This window comes from Macrobrachium rosenbergii, chromosome 51 (assembly GCF_040412425.1).
Source record: "Macrobrachium rosenbergii isolate ZJJX-2024 chromosome 51, ASM4041242v1, whole genome shotgun sequence".
Lineage (NCBI taxonomy): Eukaryota > Metazoa > Arthropoda > Malacostraca > Decapoda > Palaemonidae > Macrobrachium > Macrobrachium rosenbergii.
In genome coordinates this window covers 38,584,454-38,609,039 of record NC_089791.1, presented here as the reverse complement: position 1 = coordinate 38,609,039, position 24,586 = coordinate 38,584,454, and the positions used below count along the sequence as shown (strand labels likewise).

Below are 24,586 nucleotides of genomic sequence, written 5' to 3'. Positions count from 1 at the left end.
AGCTATGAATTTCAGATACAATATATGTATTGCAAAATGTACTTGTAGAAATTTCACGGAGGAGATGAAGAACTCAAAATTGAAGGCGTTAAGTGCTCTCCTAGAGAGGGAAGCTGAAAGGAGTACAAAAAGTAATAGCGAGAATATCTGCAAAAAACAGGCATATGATACTGTGTGATGCTGGTCTTGGGTAGCCCACAGAACCGTGGGTAAAGCAGAAAAAGAAGAACATACCTATTAAAGGAAGGAAAATGGTTCGGTAATAGCAAAATAAGAAGGAAGAAAACGATGCACGGAACATTTTTGAGGCCATGAATCGGAGGTATGAAAAGCATAATTTAACTGATATACCAGAAGCTGAAGAAGACCTGATTGTATTAATGAATGAATTGACGGTTTCCGAAGTGGGATCATTAATATAAAAGTCTGGGAAATGGAAAGCACCTGACTACGATGGAATCACCACACAGGCGATTTTAGCTAAAAATGAACACCTTGAATACTTAATATGGATCTCCGTTTGATGAGTGGTTACTATATATATATATGTACACATACATGCAGATGAAACTAGCTAAGCAAGGAAGGTAGCAGAATGATTGAAAATTATTGTAAAGAGACCCTGCTGTAAGCATTGTGAAGCCAGGATGGGAAGGTTTGAGAAGATTGTTGGACCAACTATCTTAAATGGAAGTGAAACGTGGATGTTCAAGGTGACTGAAATCGAAAAGTTTGAAGGTGTCGAGATAAACTTTTTATTTAGTATATGTGGCTTAAGAAGAACTGTAAGTGTGATTAAAGGGGAGTTACGTAGAAGTAGAGAAAAAAAGGTTAGCATAAGAGAAAGATGGATAAAAAAGAGTTGAGGTTTTCCCATTTGCAAGGAATGAAGGACCTTTGGTTGGTGAAGAGTGTCTAATTCGAAAGATTTAGTAGTGTAGGAAAGGAGGGCAGAAATTGCATGGCAAACGGCGTGAAATAGTCAATAGAAAGTTGGGGCATCAACTTCCAGAAAGAAAAAGACTTCGTGTAAGACAGAGGCGAATTGCACATAGAGTTTGTGGGAGTACTCGTTACCTAGCTGATGAGCCTTTTGTGTATTTGTGAAATAATTATTGTTGAGGTTTTCGGCACAGAAGGTTCACCCACGATTCAGCCGTCAAAATATGAGTGAGGGAGTGACCGTTGGGTTCGGGAAAATAGCTTTTGCCTATTTGTCTTTCTCCTTTCCAACCTAATTCCTTGTATCATTTTGATTAATTTGGGTATATCGACGTTATATGTCGCTATGATACCTCAGACTTGTCTTGGAGAGATCACGCAGTTCAGAATTCTAAATCTTATATGGAAATTAGTTGTAGGATTTTCATGTTTTCAGTTCTTCTTCTTCATCCAGCTCCATGTTATTCTTGTTCGTTCTTATTTGGATTGTGACTTTCATTTTTTGGTTTCTTTGACTTGTGTATTTGTTATGTAACGTGTTAGGAAAGGAACTTCTACTGTTTTGGGGTCCCGCCCTTACCTCCTCTTTCGAAGAGATGTGCCCGTGTACCTGCGGTGTACGTCTTTGAATCTCCTCATGTGTGTGTGTGTGTGAGAGAGAGAGAGAGAGAGAGAGAGAGAGAGAGAGAGAGAGAGAGAGAGAGAGAGAGAGACGGCAAAGTTTAATTCATGGGAGTGAAGTGTAACCGTTAAATATTCATGAAATGGAGGGAATGCTTATTCATTGTATTGTCTCTGGATTAGGAAGGTTGATATTGTGAGAGATCGAGAGAACTCCAGAGTGTGTGATGAAAAGTCCCATAGAGAGAAAACGTATAGCAGAGTTAATACTTATATTCTTAGGACACGCATGAGAGAAATTACAAGTGCGACTGTATGCTTTCCTAGTCGCTTTCTTAGGGCAAAAAGGTCTGTTTTTCTTTCGTCGCTTTTTCTGTTGCCTTCCTTTGATGAAACTAGCCAATCACTTCAGGTTGCATTAAGTAAGGAAGTCTTAGGAAAAATGAAGGCAAAGCACTTAGCATTATGACTCAAGCTTTGAAGAGGGACCTTCCACTCTTGCGAAACAAGAGCAAATGTCTTTTGATTTCTATCGGTAATTCCAGAATCACATTCTGTCTTTTATAAAGTTTTCGTTGTACAGATATCCGTGGATAAAGTAGTATTGATATAGGCGTCGAATATCTAAACACCTATACGCATAGCATAAATGAATATAAGGGAAGTGGTATCTAAAGCCCACGTATTCCGTAGTATGGGTACGTGTGCAAATGTGAAAATATATATCGGCAACTGAAAATCAGATGCCGCATAGTCTATATACTCTGAACACAGGAGAATCACATTTAGGTATGTTTATGATCCGTACTGGATTCTGAACACAACGCATTTCCCTAAATAAAGCGATTAAGCCTTTTTGTGTGTGTGATTGTATTCAAAAACCAGTGGTCACCAAACTAGTGCTTGTAATTTCAGCATGAAAATTGTTTAGTAACAGAATATAATTAATATCATATGAACATTAAACTTTAGCGTAATCCACATGCGGCAATTGCAATATGAAAATCAGTGCCTCACGGAATTTATGATATAATCCTACAGAATTATTCTGTAGGATTATATCAGAATTATTCTGTATTTTCATGTCTATACGTGGTAAAAAGGCAGTTTCATCTGCCATATGTGGTAATATTTTGTGATTTTATACAGAGATCATAGAAAATCTGTGCTGACGTAAAGGGATGGAAAAAAATTAGGCCGTAGCCCAATTCCTTTAAGCCAGCCCGAGAGTCCGACTCCTTGATCTTTTGTCCTGTCTTTGGCTCAGAAAGGAGGGGACTAAAAAAGGATTAATTCAACTCCAAACAAGAGAAGTCTCTTGTAAATAACGGTCTCCCCGACTTTCTTCAAAATGACATGTTGGTGTTACACTTTCGTTTCCGTTCATTTCACTTCCCAGTATTCAGTTATGCGGGCAGAAAGTCGACGAGAGAAACGTGACAGTCTAAAGGGTAATGAGGTTTGCCTTCGTTGAATTTTGATGGTCAGGCTGTAAAATTATTTTAAATGGAAGCTAGAACACCTGGATAAAATCTGGACTTATCAAAGAGCTTGGTTCGTCTGCAGTTGGACTATTTTCGTTCATACAACATTGTAATGAGGGCTGATGTGGCGAGCTTACTTCCCTGCCTTCTAGTTATCACCCACAGGACGGGGCAGAGAATCTCGCAAGTCGAATTGTTTTTTTCTTTTTCGCTCGTTGACAGATTGACAGCATACCATGAATCTGTCTAAGGTGAGTTAAATTCAGTTCTTGCCATGAATATGAAAATTAGGTCTAATATGAGGGATAAATAACATTCTCCTCATATTTATATAACAACTAAGCAGATCAGTCAAAATGTTCTCGAAATCTTTTTAATTAAAAACCAATTGGTGCAAACGTGGGCATCCTGCGACTTAATCAGTACAGTTATTGCCGTAAGAATTAATGTTATCGAGAAGTATACTTACTGATACAGAGAGTTTTAATACTTAGAATAGTATAACTGGTCGATGAAAACTTACGCTAGTTGAAGCTTATTCAGGATTCTCCGTGCCTTCATGACTGAAGGCCGTTATTAATTAGCGAAATGTAATTACTGTTGGACTAATTGCAACCACGCAAAGCAAATAGAATTTAATTAACTCCGAATTACCTAAACAAACTTTAGTATAGGAAAACTGGATTACCCAAAAACCCAGACTCTGTAGACTTCATGGAGAATATGCTTAGAAACGCATCTGTTGTAGGGGTCATAGGGATATCCATGTTAATGAATAAATTAGGACATCAGTATTCATTCATCTCCATGGGAGAAACGCGATGTCTCTCTCTCTCTCTCTCTCTCTCTCTCTCTCTCTCTCTCTCTCTCTCTCTCTCTCTCTCTGTTACATGATGAAATTCGTAGAGCCAAGATTCTCCTCTGGACTGTGCCACCTGTCGTAATATTCAATAAATATTAACCAGGTGAAAGGGGGTCTTCACCGATCAAGGATTGGCAAATACAAGGGGGACCTGCACTTTAGATTAGGTTATGATGTAGATTCGTCCTTTGCCGAAGAGATTATTGTTGTTAACAGCACCAATCGATGAAGAAACTGGTTAGATGAACAAACGTCAGTGTCTCTAACTGCTATGTAAGGCCAAGTTCTAAACCGACATAATCTTCGGTCTTCAACTTGGCAACCTGTCTGATTTGTAACTCAATACCTAGAGCGAAGTAGCGCATTTCCTATTTTGGTTGTTTTACGTGATGGCTCATACGAACATTAAGGTTAGTTATAAAAGTGAACTGAGACCGTATTCATTTGTTGAATAAAAACAAAGAGAACAAAATACACGGAAGGGGAATTTATATATATATATATATATATATATATATATATATGTATGTATGTGTGTGTGTATGTGTGAGTGTGTGTATTTATGCATGTATGTATGTATATATACCGTATATGTCAATACATACACATGAATTTTTGTCACATAGACCGTGACACTTTTTTGCATAAAAAAAAAAACATGAAGCTACAAATTTCATTTAATATCAAATTCACTCAACCTTGGAATAAACTGCGAAGGGGAATTTACAGTATAAGTGACAAGCGATCCGTCACCATGTGGAATCGAATCACCGGATGGCTGGGGAACAACAACTCTTCAGTGACACTTACCTCCCCTTCGGCGTTTGTTCCGTGGTGGACTGAATTTGATTTTAACGAGAGTTTTAGCTTGAATTGTAATAGCCACAGTGCCCTCATAACTTCTCGAATTCTTCAGACTTCTTGGATACGCTTGTTATTACAAAACAATAGATCTAAATGCAAGTAATATGTAGTAATTCTGATGTTCGGTAGTGGGAATCGAACCCGCATCCCTAGTAATCAGAACGAGGTCGCGTTGCCGACCTGACCACAATATACCCCTTTTTATGAAATCAATTACCTGTTGTGTTTTATGGAACCAGGTGCCTCTTGCACTCCATTCAGATTCGAAAGCAAATATTATATTACAAAAGGAACGTAAATCATAATATTCTTCATAACTTGTTAGTATTGTACATTTTTGTGAATAACAGATAACTGTATATATGAATTATGCACACATGTAACTTTTATAGTCAGACTTTTTTAATTAAAATGAAAATATCAACAACATTCTAATAAAAGGCTTCAAAAGGATATGCTTTTAGATTTTCAGTAGCATCGGCGTTGTAATGTAATTTAATATTCAACATTTACCGTCATGTTATTTATTTAATTTGGTTCGTTCTGCAGCCATATTAGTCCAGATGAGCTTCCATATACATTAGTATCAGTATACACACACACACACACATATATATATATATATGTATATATATATAATGTATGTATAATAATAGATGTATATATATACACAGTATATATATACATATATATAAATATACATATATGTTTATCCATATAGTAGTATATATATATATATATATATATATATATATATATATATATATATATATATATATATATATATATATATATATATATATATATATATATATATATATGTATACATGTATGTATATAAAGATGTGTATCGGACCTTACCTACCAGACTGACATGGCTGAAAAACGAACTCGATTAAATAAATAACATGACATCATATGATAAATATATATCATATTAAAACACCAATGGCGTTAGAAATCTAAAAGTACATTCTTTTCAAGGCTTTTATCAGAATATTGTTTATCTTTTCATGTTAATGAAAAAAAAAATTTTCGCTGTAAAACAAATATATATACATAAATAATATACGAAGTTGTCTGTTATTCACAAAAGTGTACAATACCATCAAGTCATGAAAAATATTTTAATTTATTTTCCTTTTGTAATATGATAGTTTTTTTCAGTCTGAATGGAGCGCAACAGGCTCATGGTTCAGTAAAATGCTGTAGATAACTGATATGTTAACAACATACACGAATTTATTCTTACACACGAAGAGTTTCGTATATCGCCGTTTATAAACTGTTCTGAATATGCTTTCAGTAATTCTGTATTTTAGAAACAAAGACTATCTATCAGCCAAGTACTGGTGAGACATCATATAAAAAGCTTTCGAGTCATTGTACTCAATATAATATTGGTATCCTTTCCTGTAACGGTATAGCCTTTCATGATTAAGGATTTAGAGAAGGTGTTATTTCTTTCTTCATAGTGACACTGTGAAATGTAATTTTAACGTTGATAATTTTAACGGATTATGGAAATCATGACTGATTTGTAAAGAAGAATAGGCCTACCCTTGATTTGTAATAAAATAACTCACTGCTTGCTCCTCGCTCCATTTATTTCTAGTTTCGGTGATGTTAATTACAGTGATACTTATGAAGGTACGAAATGGCTTTACGGTCGTCATTACCACAGATTTTCGTCTCGATATCTCTCTTATATATCTTAACAAAAGCACTGAAGACTCGTATTTTAAATGATGAATAGCACCTGTTGTGCAAAAGAGAAGGAATGCGGGTGTTCGCTAATGTAAGACTGGTGAGAGTCCGTAAAGGAAAACTTACTTTGACTATTTAATTAGGATCATGCAAATATATTTTTTCATTGCAGTGATCTGTTATTGTAAGAGACTACAGTATGACGAAATGATTCTAAATAGTGATCACTTGTTGTAAGAGACTGCAGTATGACGAAATGATTCTAAATAGCGATCTGTTGTTGTAAGAGACTGCAGTATGACGAAATGATTCTAAATAGCGATCTGTTGTTGTAAGAGACTACAGTATGACGAAAAGATTCTAAATAGTGATCTCTTATTGTAAGAGACTACAGTATGACGAAATGATTCTAAATGGTGATCTGTTGTTGTAAGAGACTACAGTATGACGAAATGATTCTAAATAGTGATCACTTGTTGTAAGAGACTGCAGTATGACGAAATGATTCTAAATAGCGATCTGTTGTTGTAAGAGACTGCAGTATGACGAAATGATTCTAAATAGTGATCACTTGTTGTAAGAGACTGCAGTATGACGAAATGATTCTAAATAGCGATCTGTTGTTGTAAGAGACTGCAGTATGACGAAATGATTCTAAATAGCGATCTGTTGTTGTAAGAGACTACAGTATGACGAAAAGATTCTAAATAGTGATCTCTTATTGTAAGAGACTACAGTATGACGAAATGATTCTAAATGGTGATCTGTTGTTGTAAGAGACTACAGTATGACGAAAAGATTCTAAATAGTGATCTCTTATTGTAAGAGACTACAGTATGACGAAATGATTCTAATTAGCGATCTGTTGTTGTAAGAGACTGCAGTATGACGAAATGATTCTAAATAGCGATCTGTTGTTGTAAGAGACTACAGTATGACGAAATGTTTCTAAATAGCGATCTGTTGTTGTAAGGGACTACAGTATGACGAAATGATTCTAAATGGTGATCTGTTGTTGTAAGGGACTACAGTATGACGAAATGATTCTAAATAGCGATCTGTTGTTGTAAGAGACTACAGTATGACGAAATGTTTCTAAATAGCGATCTGTTGTTGTAAGGGACTACAGTTTGACGAAATGATTCTAAATGGTGATCTGTTGTTGTAAGAGACTACAGTATGACGAAGTGATTCTAAATAGTGATCTCTCATTGTAAGAGACTACAGTATGACGAAATGATTCCAAACAGTAGTGTGGAGCACTGTTTGTATTATGGCGAAGCTATGTACGACAAATGAACTCTCTGAAGAAACAAAAGATGAAGTTTAAGTGGAGCAGCAGAATGTTATAGAAGAAACATGTTGCTGGTGACGTGAATGTAAAAGTCAGTAGGATTAATGAAAGTCTGGAGGATACAATAAGTAAGGAAAGCCTTGGAGACTATAAACGATATTTACGTGTAATTTATTGTCCTAACGGCAAATAATTACGTAATTAGGAACACTTTTTCCCAACAAAAGGACACCCATAAATATACTCGGACATCTCCAGGTGGCGGCCTTATAAAGAAAATAGATACCTGACAAAGGAATTAAGTTTAACACAGCCAAGCTTCCTGAAAGTGCATATGGAGAGGCTTTTGCAATCGGAGGAAGAAAGACAACTCTGGGCTGAACATTTTTGTAAGATCATCGGTAAGATACGTGAGGGGATGAGGTGATTCATATACCAGAAGCTGAAGAAGAGTTGAACGTATTTATGAATGAATTCAGGGTTTTTGAGGTGGAATAAGTAAGAAATACAATTAGGAGATGGAAAGCACCGGGTTATGATGAAATCACTGCGGAAAGGATTTTAGTTGTAAGTGAAATGACACCTCATTTACTAACTAGACTGCATTGCACGTTATGGAATGAGGGAACAAAGCCTGATGACTGGGAATTGTAAGTCATAGCAGAGGTACCAAGAACGTTAACCCATCTGAACGTGGTGATTAAAGAGGTACTGTGCACACACATCGATTGGGATTACAGTATTCAGCATTCTTAGTAGGCTGAGAATAATTTGTCACCATTGTTTCTTGCCTTTCTCAGATATCTTGTAATGAAAGGAAGTGGTTCGCAATAAAAGAAAACGTTTAGATTGGAGTAGTGACAGAAGTATGAAATAATTAGAATACATAGATGGTGATATGGTCATCAGCAAATCACACAAGTTTTTACAAAATTTGCTTAATAGACTGCATCTTATATCTAGGTTGATGGGACCCAAGTTAAATTTGAGAAGAACGGGAATGATGAAGGCAGAGTATGGGCAAGGAGATGAAGTAACATTAAATTGAGAAAGGATAAATGAAGTTGAGTCTTTCAAACGTTTAGGAATAATATGAGAGACAGGTTCTTTTGCGTGAGAATTTAGTAAGACTAAAAAAAACTAAATCAAGCAGTGGGCAAGCTGAATAGGATTTGGATATCAAATAAACAGAAATTGCTCACGAAAATAAGATTATACTTAAGTATTGCTTTAAGGACATGGATCATGGCATGACGAATGAAACCACAGTGCATCTAAAGGATTTTGTCGATTTGAGAATAAAGACAGGGATGTCTTGGGCCTGTTTTGCACCACCCGTGGAGAGAGGGACAAGACAATGTCAACTGAGCTTATTTGGGCACCAGAAGCGTTGGAAGACCCAGACTTCCTTCCTTGAGAACTGTGTTACGGGAGGTTGGTGATGGGTATAGATTTGTGGATGTGAAAGCACGGGAAAGTGTGGTGTTTGAATTTCACAGAGGTCCTTTGCATCATACGGTGTTGGAGGCGATAATGGTGATGATGTTCAGATATAATACAAAGCGGGTTGAAGGGAGATCAGCACCAGTAACAATGATGTAATAAGACAGCTTGATTTGGGTAAAAGGCTTTATCTGCTAAGAAGCATAGACATCAGATTTGAAACAAGAGACAGACGTCGGCCATGTTGAGACCGAGGGATAATAGACAACATGATCGCAGCCGTCAACGAGTAGAATTTGACGCATAAAGTTGAAGTCGTGAATTTGGATCGAAAAGTAGAATCAGGAATCTGGCGCATAGAGTAGTTGGGAATTTGGCGCGTAAAGTGTAATCGCGTATTTGGCTCGCAAAGTAGGAATAGAGAGCTCGTTAAGACCAACGTTGAGAAAAGTTAGTAGAGAACGATACTGCAATGCAAAGCAGCAGAAATCGACGAAGTATCGCAAAAAGAAGTCGGCTCTAAGAAACCTTACTCAGTTGTCCGTTGAGACTGGAGCCTTCTGGGGAAAAGTGGAACGATTTATTTTCGCTAATCGAAATTGATCTCTCCGTCGCTTCAGAGCTCGAGCCCAATTATCATCTGAATGCGAAAATAGAGATTATAACGGATTATCCTCCAAATCCTCTCCTTTTTTTTCCTGACCCAATTCTCGGTTAATTTTCATGTTCAGTAGCGCGTGTGAGATTCCATCAAATAAAATAGATTGTTTGATTTCTCTTTGTGAATTTCGGGAATTTTATAATTCATCGTAGTCGATTTCCCCGATGTCTCTTCTTGTCAGCCTGCTGAATTGATGATCATTCGGGTCTTTTCTTCTTCCAGCACTCGGGCGGGGCTCCTCCTCAAGTGATTCTGGATTGCGACTCTGGTGGTCTTGTGCGTTTATTTGTTTAGACATTATGGTTGTTTTTCATTGCACATACACGTATATATGTATATATATACAGTATATATATATATAATATATATATATATATATATATATATATATATATATATATATATATATATATATATATATATATATATAACTGATTCACGAACATATGGAACGTGATGAATGTATAAATAAAGGCAAATACCACGAAGGAAAAAAGAAACAATGGAGTGAGTTGCTGACCCTTTCGACACATTTTGGTCTAGTAAGGCCGTTGTGTCGAAAAAACTTCTTTCACTCCATTGTTTCTTTCCTTCTGTACACTTTTCTGCCTGTTTATACTTTCGTCATGTTCCATATCTTCATTATGATATATATATACAGTATATATATATATATATATATATATATATATATATATATATATATATATATATATATGTATATATATAATATATATATATATATATATATATATATATATATATATATATATATATATATATATATATTTATTTATATATTTATTTATTCATTGTGTGTATATGTATGTCAGTGTGTGTTCTGAGGTTGTTAGGTCACGCAGAAAGACAGAGAATGTTAGCTTAGTGAAAAAAAAAAAGCAAAACCTGTAGATGTTATGAGCGAAGAGAAGAAGGAGAAGAGCTAATGTCCTGGATTAATGGAACGTAGGAGGTATTAGAAAGCAAGGGCCTTGATATGCAGGAAGCCCAAGAGTGAGCTCAAGATAGAGGCGAATTGCTGCGCAGGTGTGTCTGATGAGCTGCCGATAAAGTCCTGTGAAGGTGATAAGAGGCGGCTAGTATTGCGGAAGTTTTATACACAGGCTGGTCATCCATGATTCAGCAGTTGAAGTACAAATGTGGTAGTAGCCAGCCTTGTTTTTTCTCAGAAAAATCATTTCTGGGAGATAAGTGACGGCAGGAAATTAGAGAAACAAAAAGATGTACTTTTACGATAAGTAAGCGCGTCACTACGTCACATATCGTCATCATTGAAGTCACTTACAGAAATAACGAACACATTAATGTCAGTTCCTACCGAAATTGGCCATAGAAAAAGTTTTAGGTGCTCCATAACTCTGAATATTTTTTTTTCTTCAAATTATTGTTATTATTGAGAGAAGAAATGTTTGGTAAAGACCAGTCGTGAAAAGGGGAAAGCTTTTTTGCCCTGATACTAGAACAGCAAGACAGAAATGCGATAGCCGAATTCTTTTAATCAAAGAGGGGAAAATTGCCTTTTGATATTTTCGGATAACGATGAGGTATTTCCAGCCTCTCTCTCTCTCTCTCTCTGCTTTGTTTGCAATTGCACTTATTTATTTTTTCATTACAATACCTAAAAGATAAGTATCTTTTTGATTTATCGTCGTTCATTAGAATTTATTTGTGTCAGATTATTATATAATAAGTTGGAGCATGATAACTGAAGATGAAATTCCGTTAATAATATGTGGAATATCGTTTATTAGATATAGATACTCTGAGTCTCGTTATGTGGACGTTGTTGACATGCAGCTGGGCACCTTTATCATAAGCAATAAATTATCCTGCATTTGTGTCTATATAGCACACAGTTCAAATCTTTTTTTCCTTATTGAGCACTAAGATCTCTAGGAGTGACTGGGGTTTTCAAGGCGAGAGGCATGATACTTTAATAGTTAAAAACTGTTCTTGTTCTTTTGTTGGCGTGATGGTGTAACTGTAAAAAGAGAGGAAAAAAAAATGCTGAAAATTTAACTCAAGATTACAAACCTTTAGAGTTGTGTGAGTATGTTTAATATGTACTTGAGAAGATTTAAACGGACCCTGTCACTATATTATTTTATGTATCCTAGTCTTCTTCGATGGTGTTAGTCAGTGCATGGTATTATGGATGCCTATGAATTAAGATTTTGTGACTTAACATACTACCATTCATGTAAGGAGTACAACGTAGCAGAGATTCCAAGAAAGAAGGCTCAGATTCATTGATAAGAGTGGTTAATAACTAAATGAGTTTCATACAGGTAGAGATCTTTTTTATAGGCTGCTTGAAGTAACCGGTATAACCACGAGCAAATCGGAGATTCACCTTTGAAGAGAACGCGTGAATTGACGTGGCTTTTATGAGAAAGGTGGAAATCGTGGCACTGAGTGATTTCATGCTTGAACATACATTTTCAAAAAAAGACTAGCGCGGCCCCCTTTTTTTTTTGGACGGTGTACGCCCCGCAGGCGGGTAGTGCCACCAGTGCACCTCACATGGTACACTGTAGACATTACTTAAGACTCCCCACGGCGTCCCTTGGCCCCTAGCTGCATCCCCTTTTATCCCCTTTACTACACCTCCGTTCATATTCTGTCTCTTTCATCTTACTTTACACCCTCTCCTAACAATTGTTTCAACATTATCCTCAACGCTGAATGAACTCGCAGGTCCCAGAACTAGGACTTTTGCCTAAACCTTATATTCCAATTCCAACTAAACAGTGTACAGGGTAGTGAGGATTCTAAGCGAAAAGCAGCGATTCTGGTTTTGAGAGCTTGAGCTAAATAACGGGATTCTAAGAGAAAGGTAACACTATTTTTTTAGCAGTGAGTAAGACATTCTAAGAGAGAAAACTGCGATCCTCTTTTGAGAGATTCTTAGATAAAGGTGGAGATCCAGCCTTTGAGAGTGTATAAAGGTGCAAGATTCTAAACGGGGAAAATGGAGATCCAGTTTTCGAGAGATCGCAGAAAGTAACGGGATTCTATGAGAAAGGCTGGGATCTCGTTTTCGAGGGAGTGTATGAAGCAACGGGATCCCGCTCTAGAGAGAGTTCCTAATGCAACGGGAATTCTAAATGGATGGAAGGAGATTTTGCATTTAAGAGACTGATATGAAGTCACGGGATTCTAACAAAAAAAAAAACAAAAAAAAGTGAAAAATGAGCCGACGCTTCTTCGGAGCAATCGAGTTTTCCGTACATCGTATAATCAAGGCCACTGAAAGTAGATCTATCTTTCGGTAGTCTCGGTATAATGTTGTATGAGCCGTGGCCCTTGAAACTTTAGCCACGGGCCGGTGGTGGCCTGCCCTATATCGTTGCCAGATGCACGATTATGGCTAAATTTAACCTTGAATAAAATAAAAACTACTGGGGTTGGAGAGTGAATGATCAACATACCAATTTGCACCCCTCTCTAGCCTCAGTAGTTTTTAAGATCTGAGGGCGGGCGGACAGACAAAGTCGACACAATAGTTTTCTTTTACAGAAAACTAAAAACGGGACCCTATTTTAAATAGTGCATAAAGTGTGACTGGATTAAAAGAGAAACTGGATCCTGTTGTTGAGGTGGTGAACGAAGTAACGGCGATTCAGAGAGAGAGAGAGAGAGAGAGAGAGAGAGAGATGTCCATCCTGTGAATTTAGCAACAAGGATTGTAGTAGACATGGAGGACCCTTAGTTTCACAGCATCCATAAAATATCGGTGATCCTAAGTAAAAAGGCTGAATTCTCAAGAGACATCGAATATCATAGCAATCAAGCATTTGTATTCGTTATGTGCCTGGAAGTTTTAATAAGAGAGCAAATTACCATTCTTTATAGCCCAGCAATTTTTTTGACGAGAAGCAAGAGTTGCTGCCATCCAAACCTCCCTGGTGATTTAATTAATTCTTTTCTCTGAAACTTCCATGTTAGCCAAAAGAAATTGACCTCATCCCCTTTATGGAAAAGTAACTTTTGATAGGATCAAAATATTTATCTTGATTTCACCTTAAATTTTCGTTCTACATGAACGCGAGTTACCCTTTCGCAGTTTAACCCTTTTAAATTGAAATTCAAATTGCTCTTTTGCATCTAGCAGCTCTTGAAACAAATGTAAATTGCTTAGTTTTGCATTTGATACTGTGAAAGCAAAAGCTAATCCCCAGTTTTGGTTAAAGAAATTTTAAATACGAGAAAGATTGTTCATTTCCTCCTCTAAAAAAATGACGAACTGCGAAAATGTAAAATATAATGAAAAGAATGAGAAGGCCAAAGGTCAGAGTAGTAATTACTGACACTGAGCCGAGAAAAAAGAGAAAAAGGTGTTTATGGTCTCTTCCCTTATCAGATGCAATCCAGGTTCATAAACTCTTTTAATAAAAAAGAACCTTCGCTTCGCGTTTTCACTTTCTTAGTTTAAAGAAAAGTACGAGAACAAACTTGACGGAGTTCGTCTCCAAATATGCCGGTAGAAAGTAAAACATTGCTATAACTAAATCAACGGAACTAGACCGGCGTTCCTATATTTCTGTGATGTCTTGGTGTATCAACCACCAACGGTGCAACTTCTCTCAATTCTTCAGTTGCAATGGAATGGCGTTATCAAGACCCGTAGGATTCCTGCTTACCGCATTAGGAATGTTCCAGTTTGTTTATTATTAATTAAGTACCAGAACCTACCTACGAATACCAACACAAAGAAAAATGAACTCTGCTTGCTTTTATTAATTTTTGCTAATTATAAAAAACTTCTTTTTTTAAATGAAACTTCCATTCTTAAATTTTTTTAGTATCTTTACCGAGTTAATATTTTTAGTGCAAAGCCTCATCACCCTTTTTTCAGTTTTCTGTAAAAGCAAATTATTGTGCCGGCTTTGTTTGTCCGTCCGCACTTTTTCTGTCCGCCCTCAGATCTTAAAAACTGCTGAGACTAGAGGGCTGCAAATTGCTATGTTGATCATCCACCCTCCAATCATCAAACATGTCAAATTACAGCCCTCTAGCCTCAGTAGTTTTTATTTTATTTAAGGTTAAAGTTAGCCATGATCGTGCGTCTGGCACCGCAACAACACAGGCCACCACGGCCGGCTGAGAGTTTCATGGGCCGTGGCTGAGAAAGTAAACACGATTGCTCCGAGGAAACTTCGGCGCATTTTTTACTTGTTTAGGTCAGCTATAACATTATAAATACGAAAGTAAATTATCATTTCTTGCTCATGATAAAGCAAATCATATTGCAACATTCAGCCTTTCAGCAGCTGCAACTTATGCAAAATGCTCGCTGTTTAGAGAAATAGCCGTTATATAATGGGCACTTTGCTTTTTTTTTTTGGCGAATCAGACCGGATGAGATCATATTCTGCCGCCTCGTGCTCCAGAGGAAATTGCTGATGCTTAGCTCCTAATTTGCCGACGGAAATTAATTAGCGCCTAGCTAGTCTACGCATTAGCTTCAGAATTGCCTTTTCCTTTTAATTATTCTTTTACTCATGCGTCATTTCGTTTCCCCAACTTTCTAGCAAATTGGCCTAACCGGGGATCCAGATTTTAGGCCGCGTCTCCTTCAGCTTCCTTTAATTTCTCGAGTGTAATGACGTGTCATTAACACTGGTCTTCGGGGGAAAAAAGGTAAGTCTTCGCCGGCATTAATTCATGTTTATGTATATTCGCATATCTGTGTGGGTCTGTGCATTAAGGCACGCAAGCATGCACGCACAAAAAGATGGACAGGCACACACATACATTCATACGCATATAGAAGCAATTAGACACATATATATACATACATACATATATATATATGTATATATATATATATATATATATATATATATATATATATATATATATATATATATAACTCTCCCCATATATATTATGATAGAATTAATCAGCACACAATCACGTGTGGAACGAAATAAATTTCTACAATGACGAACACTCAGGATGAATCCAGGTCTTTCAATTTTAGAGAAGCATGGGCGCTGCCTATATCGACTTGTGTCTTGGTTGGCGGCGCCCTTGCTCATTTGAAACCTGAGTTCGATCAGTGCAGGCCGAAATTTACATATATATATATATATATATATATATAACTATATATATATATATATATATATATATATATATGTATATTAAATATATTATACGTATATGATCCACGTGGTGGTTATTAAACTTGTCTAACTTGTGAGGGACCCCTGATCGATTCCAGGGGGAGAGTGACGGTTTATTTGATTTCAGAAAATCCGATGTTATACGTATTTTGTAGTAGATCAACTCTGGTGGGCAACAGTCAGGATGGAGGGAAGCATGTCAATAGGAACCTCATACCAACAGCTTTGCTAAGAGACAGCACTTCCTTAAAGGAGAAGATGTACATATAAAAAAGAATATATATATATATATATATATATATATATATATATATATATACATGTATATATGTAAATATACATATATATATATATATATATATATATATATATATATATATACATATATATACATATATACATACGTACATACATACATATATAGAAATATACATATATATGTGTGCGTATGTGTGTTTGTATAGAATAATTGACCGAAAGGAAAAGATAATTACCACCTACATTCTTGAAATGTTAGATTAAAGGTTTTGTTGACTTTAGAGTAAATCGACCTTATGACAACACGGGCCCATACCACAGGTGTGGTAAGAGGTGATTAGGGCAAGGACTTCCGGACCCAGCCTAACTAAGAGATTGGAAGGATAATTATACTTGAACCAAAGACTGTACTCGTACTGTAGCCTGTTCAGTGAGCTCTACCTAGGTACAAAATTTTATGATAAGCAATCATTAATCATTTCGACGTGAAAACAGTGAGTATTTAGACTTCTGTATTTGGGACCAAGTCATGTCAGTCCCAAACCATTGCAGCTCCTAGGCTAGGTCAGGTTAGAGTAAGTTTGGTTAGGATGTATCCAGGATGTATTCTGAGGATCGCAATGACAGTTGCTCGAGGTCCTGAACGATCTGGGGCCGTTTTGACTGTCACTGAAAGGAACGCGTAGCCGATATGACTGGGAATGCCGGAATTCCATATATTAACGTTTTATTTCATATCTTTGAATGCACCCTTATTTTCAGTTTAATGCTATGGTTTTTAATACTGGCCACAATAACTTTTCAACAAAGATTCGTTCGTTATATTTACATATTTTGGAACTGAACTGTGGGTAAATAACTGCCAGTTAGTCTCAGTTCATGAAAAAACAAAAATCACTTTGAAGTTCACGTGGAGATGAAGTTTTCTAATCCGTGAAAAACGTAAATTTTACTACTCCAAAAATAGTGTAGAAGTTTACGTTATATCTGGAGGAATATTCTGTTTGAAGTCAGAATTAGGTTAATTAGGATTTGGAGACGATGTCATTAGAGATGGCTCCACGAGGATCGCACTGCTCTTTGTAAGAACTGACGTCTCTTTAATCCAACGAGCCACTTGTCCTGATTTCATTATTTCATTATCCTCAGCAAGGAATAGAACAAATCCTTGTCAAAAAGATTAAAAACAAAATTATTTATCTCCACTAAAGAACGGCCCGGATGATGGGTCCACTGTTCAACTCGAAATTGTTAGACAGGGTGCATTTAACAAGTTTAACAATCTTTTATGTTTACTTCAGAGATGGTTGCTGAAAATTCCGTAAAACATTGGGAATAAAAGGTGAGTGAAGGAAAATTGCAAGAATTTCAGACAGAGGAGCAAACAAGCCGATAGATTTAACTTAGAGATTACACACATCATATATATACATGTATATATATATATATATATATATATATATATATATATATATATATATATATATATATATATATATATATATATATATATATATATATATATATATAAACACACACTCATTTGTGTGAGTGTGACTGATTGCGTACATATATGAATCTTAGATATTTGTTGTGTTTATAAGCTAATAATACCCAAGCGCACCTTTAAGCCGTTAAATGTTATGGCATTTCAAGATAGTTTTCAGATATTTGCGCTGAGCGGTGATGAAACCTCCAACGTGCAATATCCTTTAAAAAGCAAGTGAAGAATAGACGCTACGTCCAGAAACAAAATAATTGTAGCGGCATACAATACATTTATTCCGTCGTATTGGAAAGATTTCATGAGAGTGAAATATATATATATATATATATATATATATATATATATATATATATATATATATATATATATATATTTATATATATGTATATATATACAGTATATATATATATATATATATATATATATATATATATATATATATATATATATATATATATATATATATATATATATATATATATATATATATGTGTGTGTGTGTATGTGTGTGTGTGTGTGTGTTTGTGCGTGTGTATGTATGTATGCACGTATATTTTAGCTGACATAGAAAAGGCTCAATGTACCTGAAAACATTTTAAAATAAATCTTAAAGAGTTATATATATATGTATGTATGTATGAATGTATACATATACATATATACAAACATACATACATGCATACATATATGATTATGTTTATATATATATATATGTATATATGTGTATGTATGTATATTTAGGCTGACACAGAAATGCTCTGTGTACCCGAGAACTCTGTTGAAGTAAATCTTGAAGAGTTATCGACGATTTTTTTTTTCTATCACTTTATAGTGAAATAAAAAATCAGTCAAGTTCCTCCTTACCTATCATATGTTTGTTTTCTTATCCGTTTAAGAGATAGGTTGGTCATCAATGCAGAATAAAAGTTCGTGATTTTTTTTTTTTTTTCGTAGCCGCGGTATGTTAGTGATTTTTAGTTTTCCTCCTAATTTTTAGTTAGAATTAGCTTGTCTGTTAAATTCTGCGTTTCACGCCACTAGTGCATTGTGCAGTAAATTTAAGATTGTTCAGTTTTAAATATTTTGTTTTCGAAGACTGTTCATTTTTAAGTATTTTGTTTTCATTATAAAGCTTTGGAATAACTGTCAAATCCTCATATGCTAGAACAAAAGTAAAGTTCACTCAGTACATTTTATATCTTCATATCACGAGAGAGAGAGAGAGAGAGAGAGAGAGAGAGAGAGAGAGAGAGAGAGAGAGAGAGGTTTTAGAATATAACTTCCCACTCTCTTGAAGGAATCGTTCCCTCTAAGATCCTTTCTTCAAATAACTAAGTAACAGAAGAGTGTTTGAGACGAACGGAAAATAGTGCTCTCTTAAGACAAGACTCCTCCGTGAGAAGTCTGTTCTAAAACATTTTATTGTATATTTGAGGGTTAGATATTTCTCATTGAAATTCCCAGAAGAATAGACTTACTGTTGTATCTTACTACATACTGTCATGTAGTTTATTTCTAAATCGTTTCTGCGTATGCCTGCTTAGATATAAAAGAAAACTATGTTTTTAATGATCGTCGAAAAAACGGATACTTTCTGCAGTCAAATACTGAGCACACTCAAAGACATCTCTCTAATGTCAGTTACTTCTAACATTTTAGGGAAGTCTTTGCAACATTGCAGAATTATATGCTACAAACCTTTTCATATATTTTACCGTTTTAAATTTTTACACTTCATTGGACAAACCTGGAGACACGCAGATATGTCTTTTGACCTTGTACTGAAAATAGAGATATGTATACACGCATATATATATATATGTATATATATATATATATATATATATATATATATATATATATTGGTATATATATATATGTATGTATGTATGTATGTATGTATATATATATGATTATTATCACTTTTGTACGTGATTCATTTATCACACATTACCACAGGTGAAAAATAAGAAACGGGGTGTAGGTCCTGACCGGTTTCGACTTTATTTCCAAGCCATTGACGAAGGACTGATACAGAGTATGAGTATATATATTTGTGACTTCTCATACTCTGTATCAGTCCTTCAATGGCTTGGAAATAAAGTCGAAAACCGGTCAGACCTACACCCTGTTTTCTTATTTTTTCACCTGTGTAATGTGTGGTATATATATATGTGTGTGCATTATATGTATATATATATATATATATATATATATATATATATATATATATATATATATATATATATATATATATATATATATATATATATATGCACTGTATAAATGCATGTGTATGGTAAGTGTATATGTGCGTGCGTTTGCCAAAATGAATTTATTTCAGTTGGGAAGGCACATAGGCAATGAATCTGTCATACTGAACATACATTCCTCACTTTCACATTCTAAAGTAAATTTCAACTTGAAGCCTAATAAAGTACCTGTCCAGTAAAAACTTTTCATAAATCCCCTTTTGCGACAAAACGGCTGGAATTTATACTCATCATCCTTCAAGCGATGGAGAAAGGAACAGTTATCACCTTGACTAATCTGTTGATACACAATGAGAGATTTTGAAATACTAGTAGTGATTTTGCTAAATTACAATTGGCTCTGCCCGAATTGAATGTTATTTATGAATCTGAGGGATGTGTTTCAAGTTCAAGAAGAACCTAGCACACATCCATTAAATTTAAAGGGTGATGCCTCACTCTGGAAAATTTCCTACATACAAGTTATGGGACTGCATATAGATTTTCATCACCTCTCTCTCTCTCTCTCTCTCTCTCTCTCTCTCTCTCTCTCTCTCTCTCTCTCTCTTTCAGTAACCCACACACATTGCAAAGTGAAGGATTATAAATACATTATTAATTGTGTTTAATGACTTCATCATGAATAATTCTGTCTGTGAAGTAGTTTGAAATCTATAGAATCATTTTTTTTTACCGTCATTAACTTGTTTTACATATTCGTACATTTGACTGTCGTTCGACAAAAAAAAATGCACATTTTGATACCTTCTGTATAAGTATTTCTTGCTAGTAAAATTATCTGAAAATTCAGTAACATTTTCGTACTTGAATTGATAAATATCACTTGCATATTTAATTAAACGTTGCTGGAATAAATAGAAAGATATTATATAGGTCATTAAAAGTGAGAAAAGGACCCCCAAAACATATATTGCTAACGTATTCCCTTGATGTAAAATATTATCATTTGATAATGGGCATCAAATCTGAAAAGATGCTGCAGTTAATTTGCAAGAGTTGCTTAAAATGCAAAGAATTTCTTTTTGGGTTGTTCTTATTGTCGTATTCAGTTAGCATGTCAGTTTCACAAGTGAAACTGAACCGATTTCGTTTATCCTAGTTATTACTACCGCTGAATGTATGTAAGTTGAATTAAAAAACCTGTTAATCCTGCTTTAGAGGTGTCAAAGAATGCTGCATTCATCTAAAAATGATTTCATAATGCACAACACCCAATGAAAATAAGCAGTTATTTTGACTAAAAAAAAGTTGATAACGATGGATAATAAGATAAGAAAAACCCATGGTTTTATAATACAAGAGTTGAGTATTTGTGGTATCCGATTATTAAAGCTATCTCTTTTATTAAATTGTTCCTCCATCTAATAATGTCACATTACCTTTGGCGGCAGATCGAGCAGCAGGCGTAATCCACAAGAGAATGAAAAATATGCGAACCAAAAAATCAGTCCTTGAGTAAACAAAAGTTTTGCCTCCGAGGGAACTATTTCCTCTCATCGTTCTATTATCAGAGTTGTTGTCTCTTTTGCCTTATTCTCTCATCTTTCCCGTGTCGTCTTCGGTTTCTTGGCTCATCTTCACCGACGTCATATTTTTTTGCATAAGTTATCCCCTCACTCGAGTTAAAAAAGAAACAGTTTTGAGTTCTTTTCGACTTTTTTCCTCATGACATTTTGAATTTCACGTGATGGTGTTTTCTGTATAAATGCAGCGTTCAGCGTTCATTCGTTTATCACTCAATCTCTGGAGAGATTGCGAGAGTCACATCGTTATCTAAGGTTCATTGTTCTCTTCTACCTCGCAAGAACTTACCAAGTTTGGCGCTCAACCTTCCCGTAACATGAAAATCTTATAATTGCTAAAAACGTTTTATTGGAGGAGAATGTCATTTTCGACGGGCTCTGCGAGGACTTCGCCCAAGAAATTTTACGCGGAGATTTTCCAGAGAAGCGGAGAAAAAGTTTTTCAAGCGCTTTCCGTCATGACCCGGAGAGTCTGAGCGAACCGCTAGCCGCCACGTTGGAACACGCACTGAAGGTCGACCGAGAGATACCTCCCACATCAGCATTCCAGGCAGACTGGGAATTCTGGAATCTCACCTCAGCATATCACTCGACAAGTCTGGAATGGTACAAACGGCCTTTACGGGTCGTTTTGAACTTTAGATCACTCGGAAAATGACATAACACAGGTACAGAGATTTGGTCGAGTTACAATAAGAGTAATTATTTCTCTTATTAGGGATAACTTCGGAAAATAACTTTTGGATAAGGCCCACGCCACGTTTTGCCCCTACGTCTGGCAGCGAGAGAGGCCGGTTCCAGGCAAAGAAATTCCCGGTGAGGTTGTGAATCGCATCCGAGATTGATCTTATTCTCACGTTTATTAAGAATTCCCTTACGGTTTGTCGTGTGCCCAATATGTCAGGACATCGGAGAGGAAAAATGATGACTTTGAAGCCTTGAAGTGTCTAATTCTTTTATCCCAGGTGATATTTTTTTTTATCATAGTAAAAACTGGCGCAAAATGTATTTTTACAAAATGTTACCTCGCGTTGGGCAGTTCTGCAAATACAAAGGATCAGGATTCGTTTTGGAAATCTAATGCTTTAAGTCTTCGTATTGTGTTCGGTTATTTTTGTTTTCAAAGTTTCTTATGAAAGGATTCATTTGAAGTTTCTAGGGTAATTAATTTTATATTTTGTAGCGTTGATTAGTCTCTCTCTCTCTCTCTCTCTCTCTCTCTCTCTCTCTCTCTCTCTCTCTCTCTCTCTCTCTCTCACTGTTTTGAAGTATGTCTTCAGTTTTATTGTGCGTAATGTTTTGATCCTGTTGCTTTTTTCAACGGAAGGAGTGGATTAGTACCATTCTTCCCTATCCACTAGCCGATCCCGGGGCGGGGGCGGGGGCACCTGGGCACGTGCCCCCCAAAGAAAAATAATGCCAAAACAATAATATTGAAGATTTAGATAATAACACAAATGAGAAATACAAATATTGGGGAAATAAAATATCTATTATAGAAATAATTTATATATATATATATATATATATATATATATATATATATATATATATATATACATACATATATATATATATATATATATATATATATATATATATATATATATATATATATATATATATATATATATATGAAAATTGGTGGCTCCCCAATGAAATTTTTCTGGATCCGCTAGTGTCCCTGTCATTTCTCCTTCGTTTAATTTTCTTTTTTTCTCCATTGTAGACATCTGAGGTCGTCCGTTCATGAAGACAATGCTTTAATGGATACTCACGAGAGTGGCTGGAATAAGTGTCCCTTTTTCCTCACACGAGATTTATACAAACTTCACTCTCATACAGGTACTATGTAGGTATGGGAAAATCCACTGACTTCAGATCACCTTACTGTGATGACGTCATTTAGATAGGTAAAACAAATAGAAATAAGGACTTAATTTTTTTTTCAGTGAATCACATCATCCTAGTATAAGCATTCTTTTGAAACTAAAGTGAGTCAGGTCAGCAAGACAAGTGATTATACGTGACTCACCTTTATTGGCGCGTCACGTGATTGGCACGACCTTGCCTGCACTGATATAGGCCCTGACCCAGGTCAGTAAATTTAATTCAGCTAGATTAGTAATAGCACGGAACTCGGCGTTTTATTGTTATACTGTAATTAAAATGCCTAATAACTGCTCTGTTTATGGGTGTCCAGCCACCAGAAGAAAAATAAAAGTCTGGCATCAAATATTTTAGGTTTCCAGGAGACAAATGATATTGTGGGTATATACGTTTCGCTGCTTAGGTCCAATTAGTATTGATTCCAAATATGCAGTTGTGAGTCCAGATCATTTCAACCCGCAAGGTTATATTGAAGAAATAGTATTACCTTTGCTAAAATTGAATGCCATAGACATTATGTAGATGGCCATTGCTCCGTGTATACAAAAGGGTAAGTTAAACTCTTGGCAGACCCAAGCACTTCGTTCATTTTTTATCGTTTCGTTCAAAATCTATAAGGCGAACCGTATATACATGCATACATACAAGCACACAAATGTATATATATACATATATATATATATATATATATATATATATATATATATATATATATATATATATATATATATATATATATATATATATATATATATACACAGTATATATATGTATATATGAGTAACTGAAAACTATATGAAGGCTTAAAAAATTTTTATTGCCAAGGAGAATCCTGATCGTTATGTATACACACGATTTTGATTTAAAAATACCTCTTGGAATAAAAAGAATGATATAATTCCTATCTTTAAATATAAATGTCCTCAATTTCAATTAAATTAATCTAGACTTTTTCCTTTTTTCAATAAAACTCAAATCAATGCTATTGTAACGAAGTCGAAAAATCAGGGAAAGAACCGATGAAGATATTACTTCACCATTAACGCTAAGAAGTTTAAGCATCAGACCGATAGAGATTCGTAACTAAAGAAGAGATATCCATTGC

The 24,586-nt window shown here is 35.3% G+C and overlaps 1 protein-coding gene across 2 annotated transcripts in view; it reads right to left on the bottom strand.

The window, feature by feature from the left end:
* The window catches only part of LOC136833325 (protein sax-3-like), a 123,609-nt gene extending 101,476 nt beyond the window's left edge, over positions 1-22,133 (bottom strand). For both annotated transcript variants that reach the window (XM_067095321.1, XM_067095323.1), the window contains exon 1: positions 21,448-22,133. In XM_067095321.1, coding sequence (XP_066951422.1) covers positions 21,448-21,565 — 118 coding nt within the window. In that variant the 5' untranslated portion in view covers positions 21,566-22,133. The remainder of the gene's footprint in view (positions 1-21,447) is intronic.
* Positions 22,134-24,586: the final 2,453 nt, after the last annotated feature.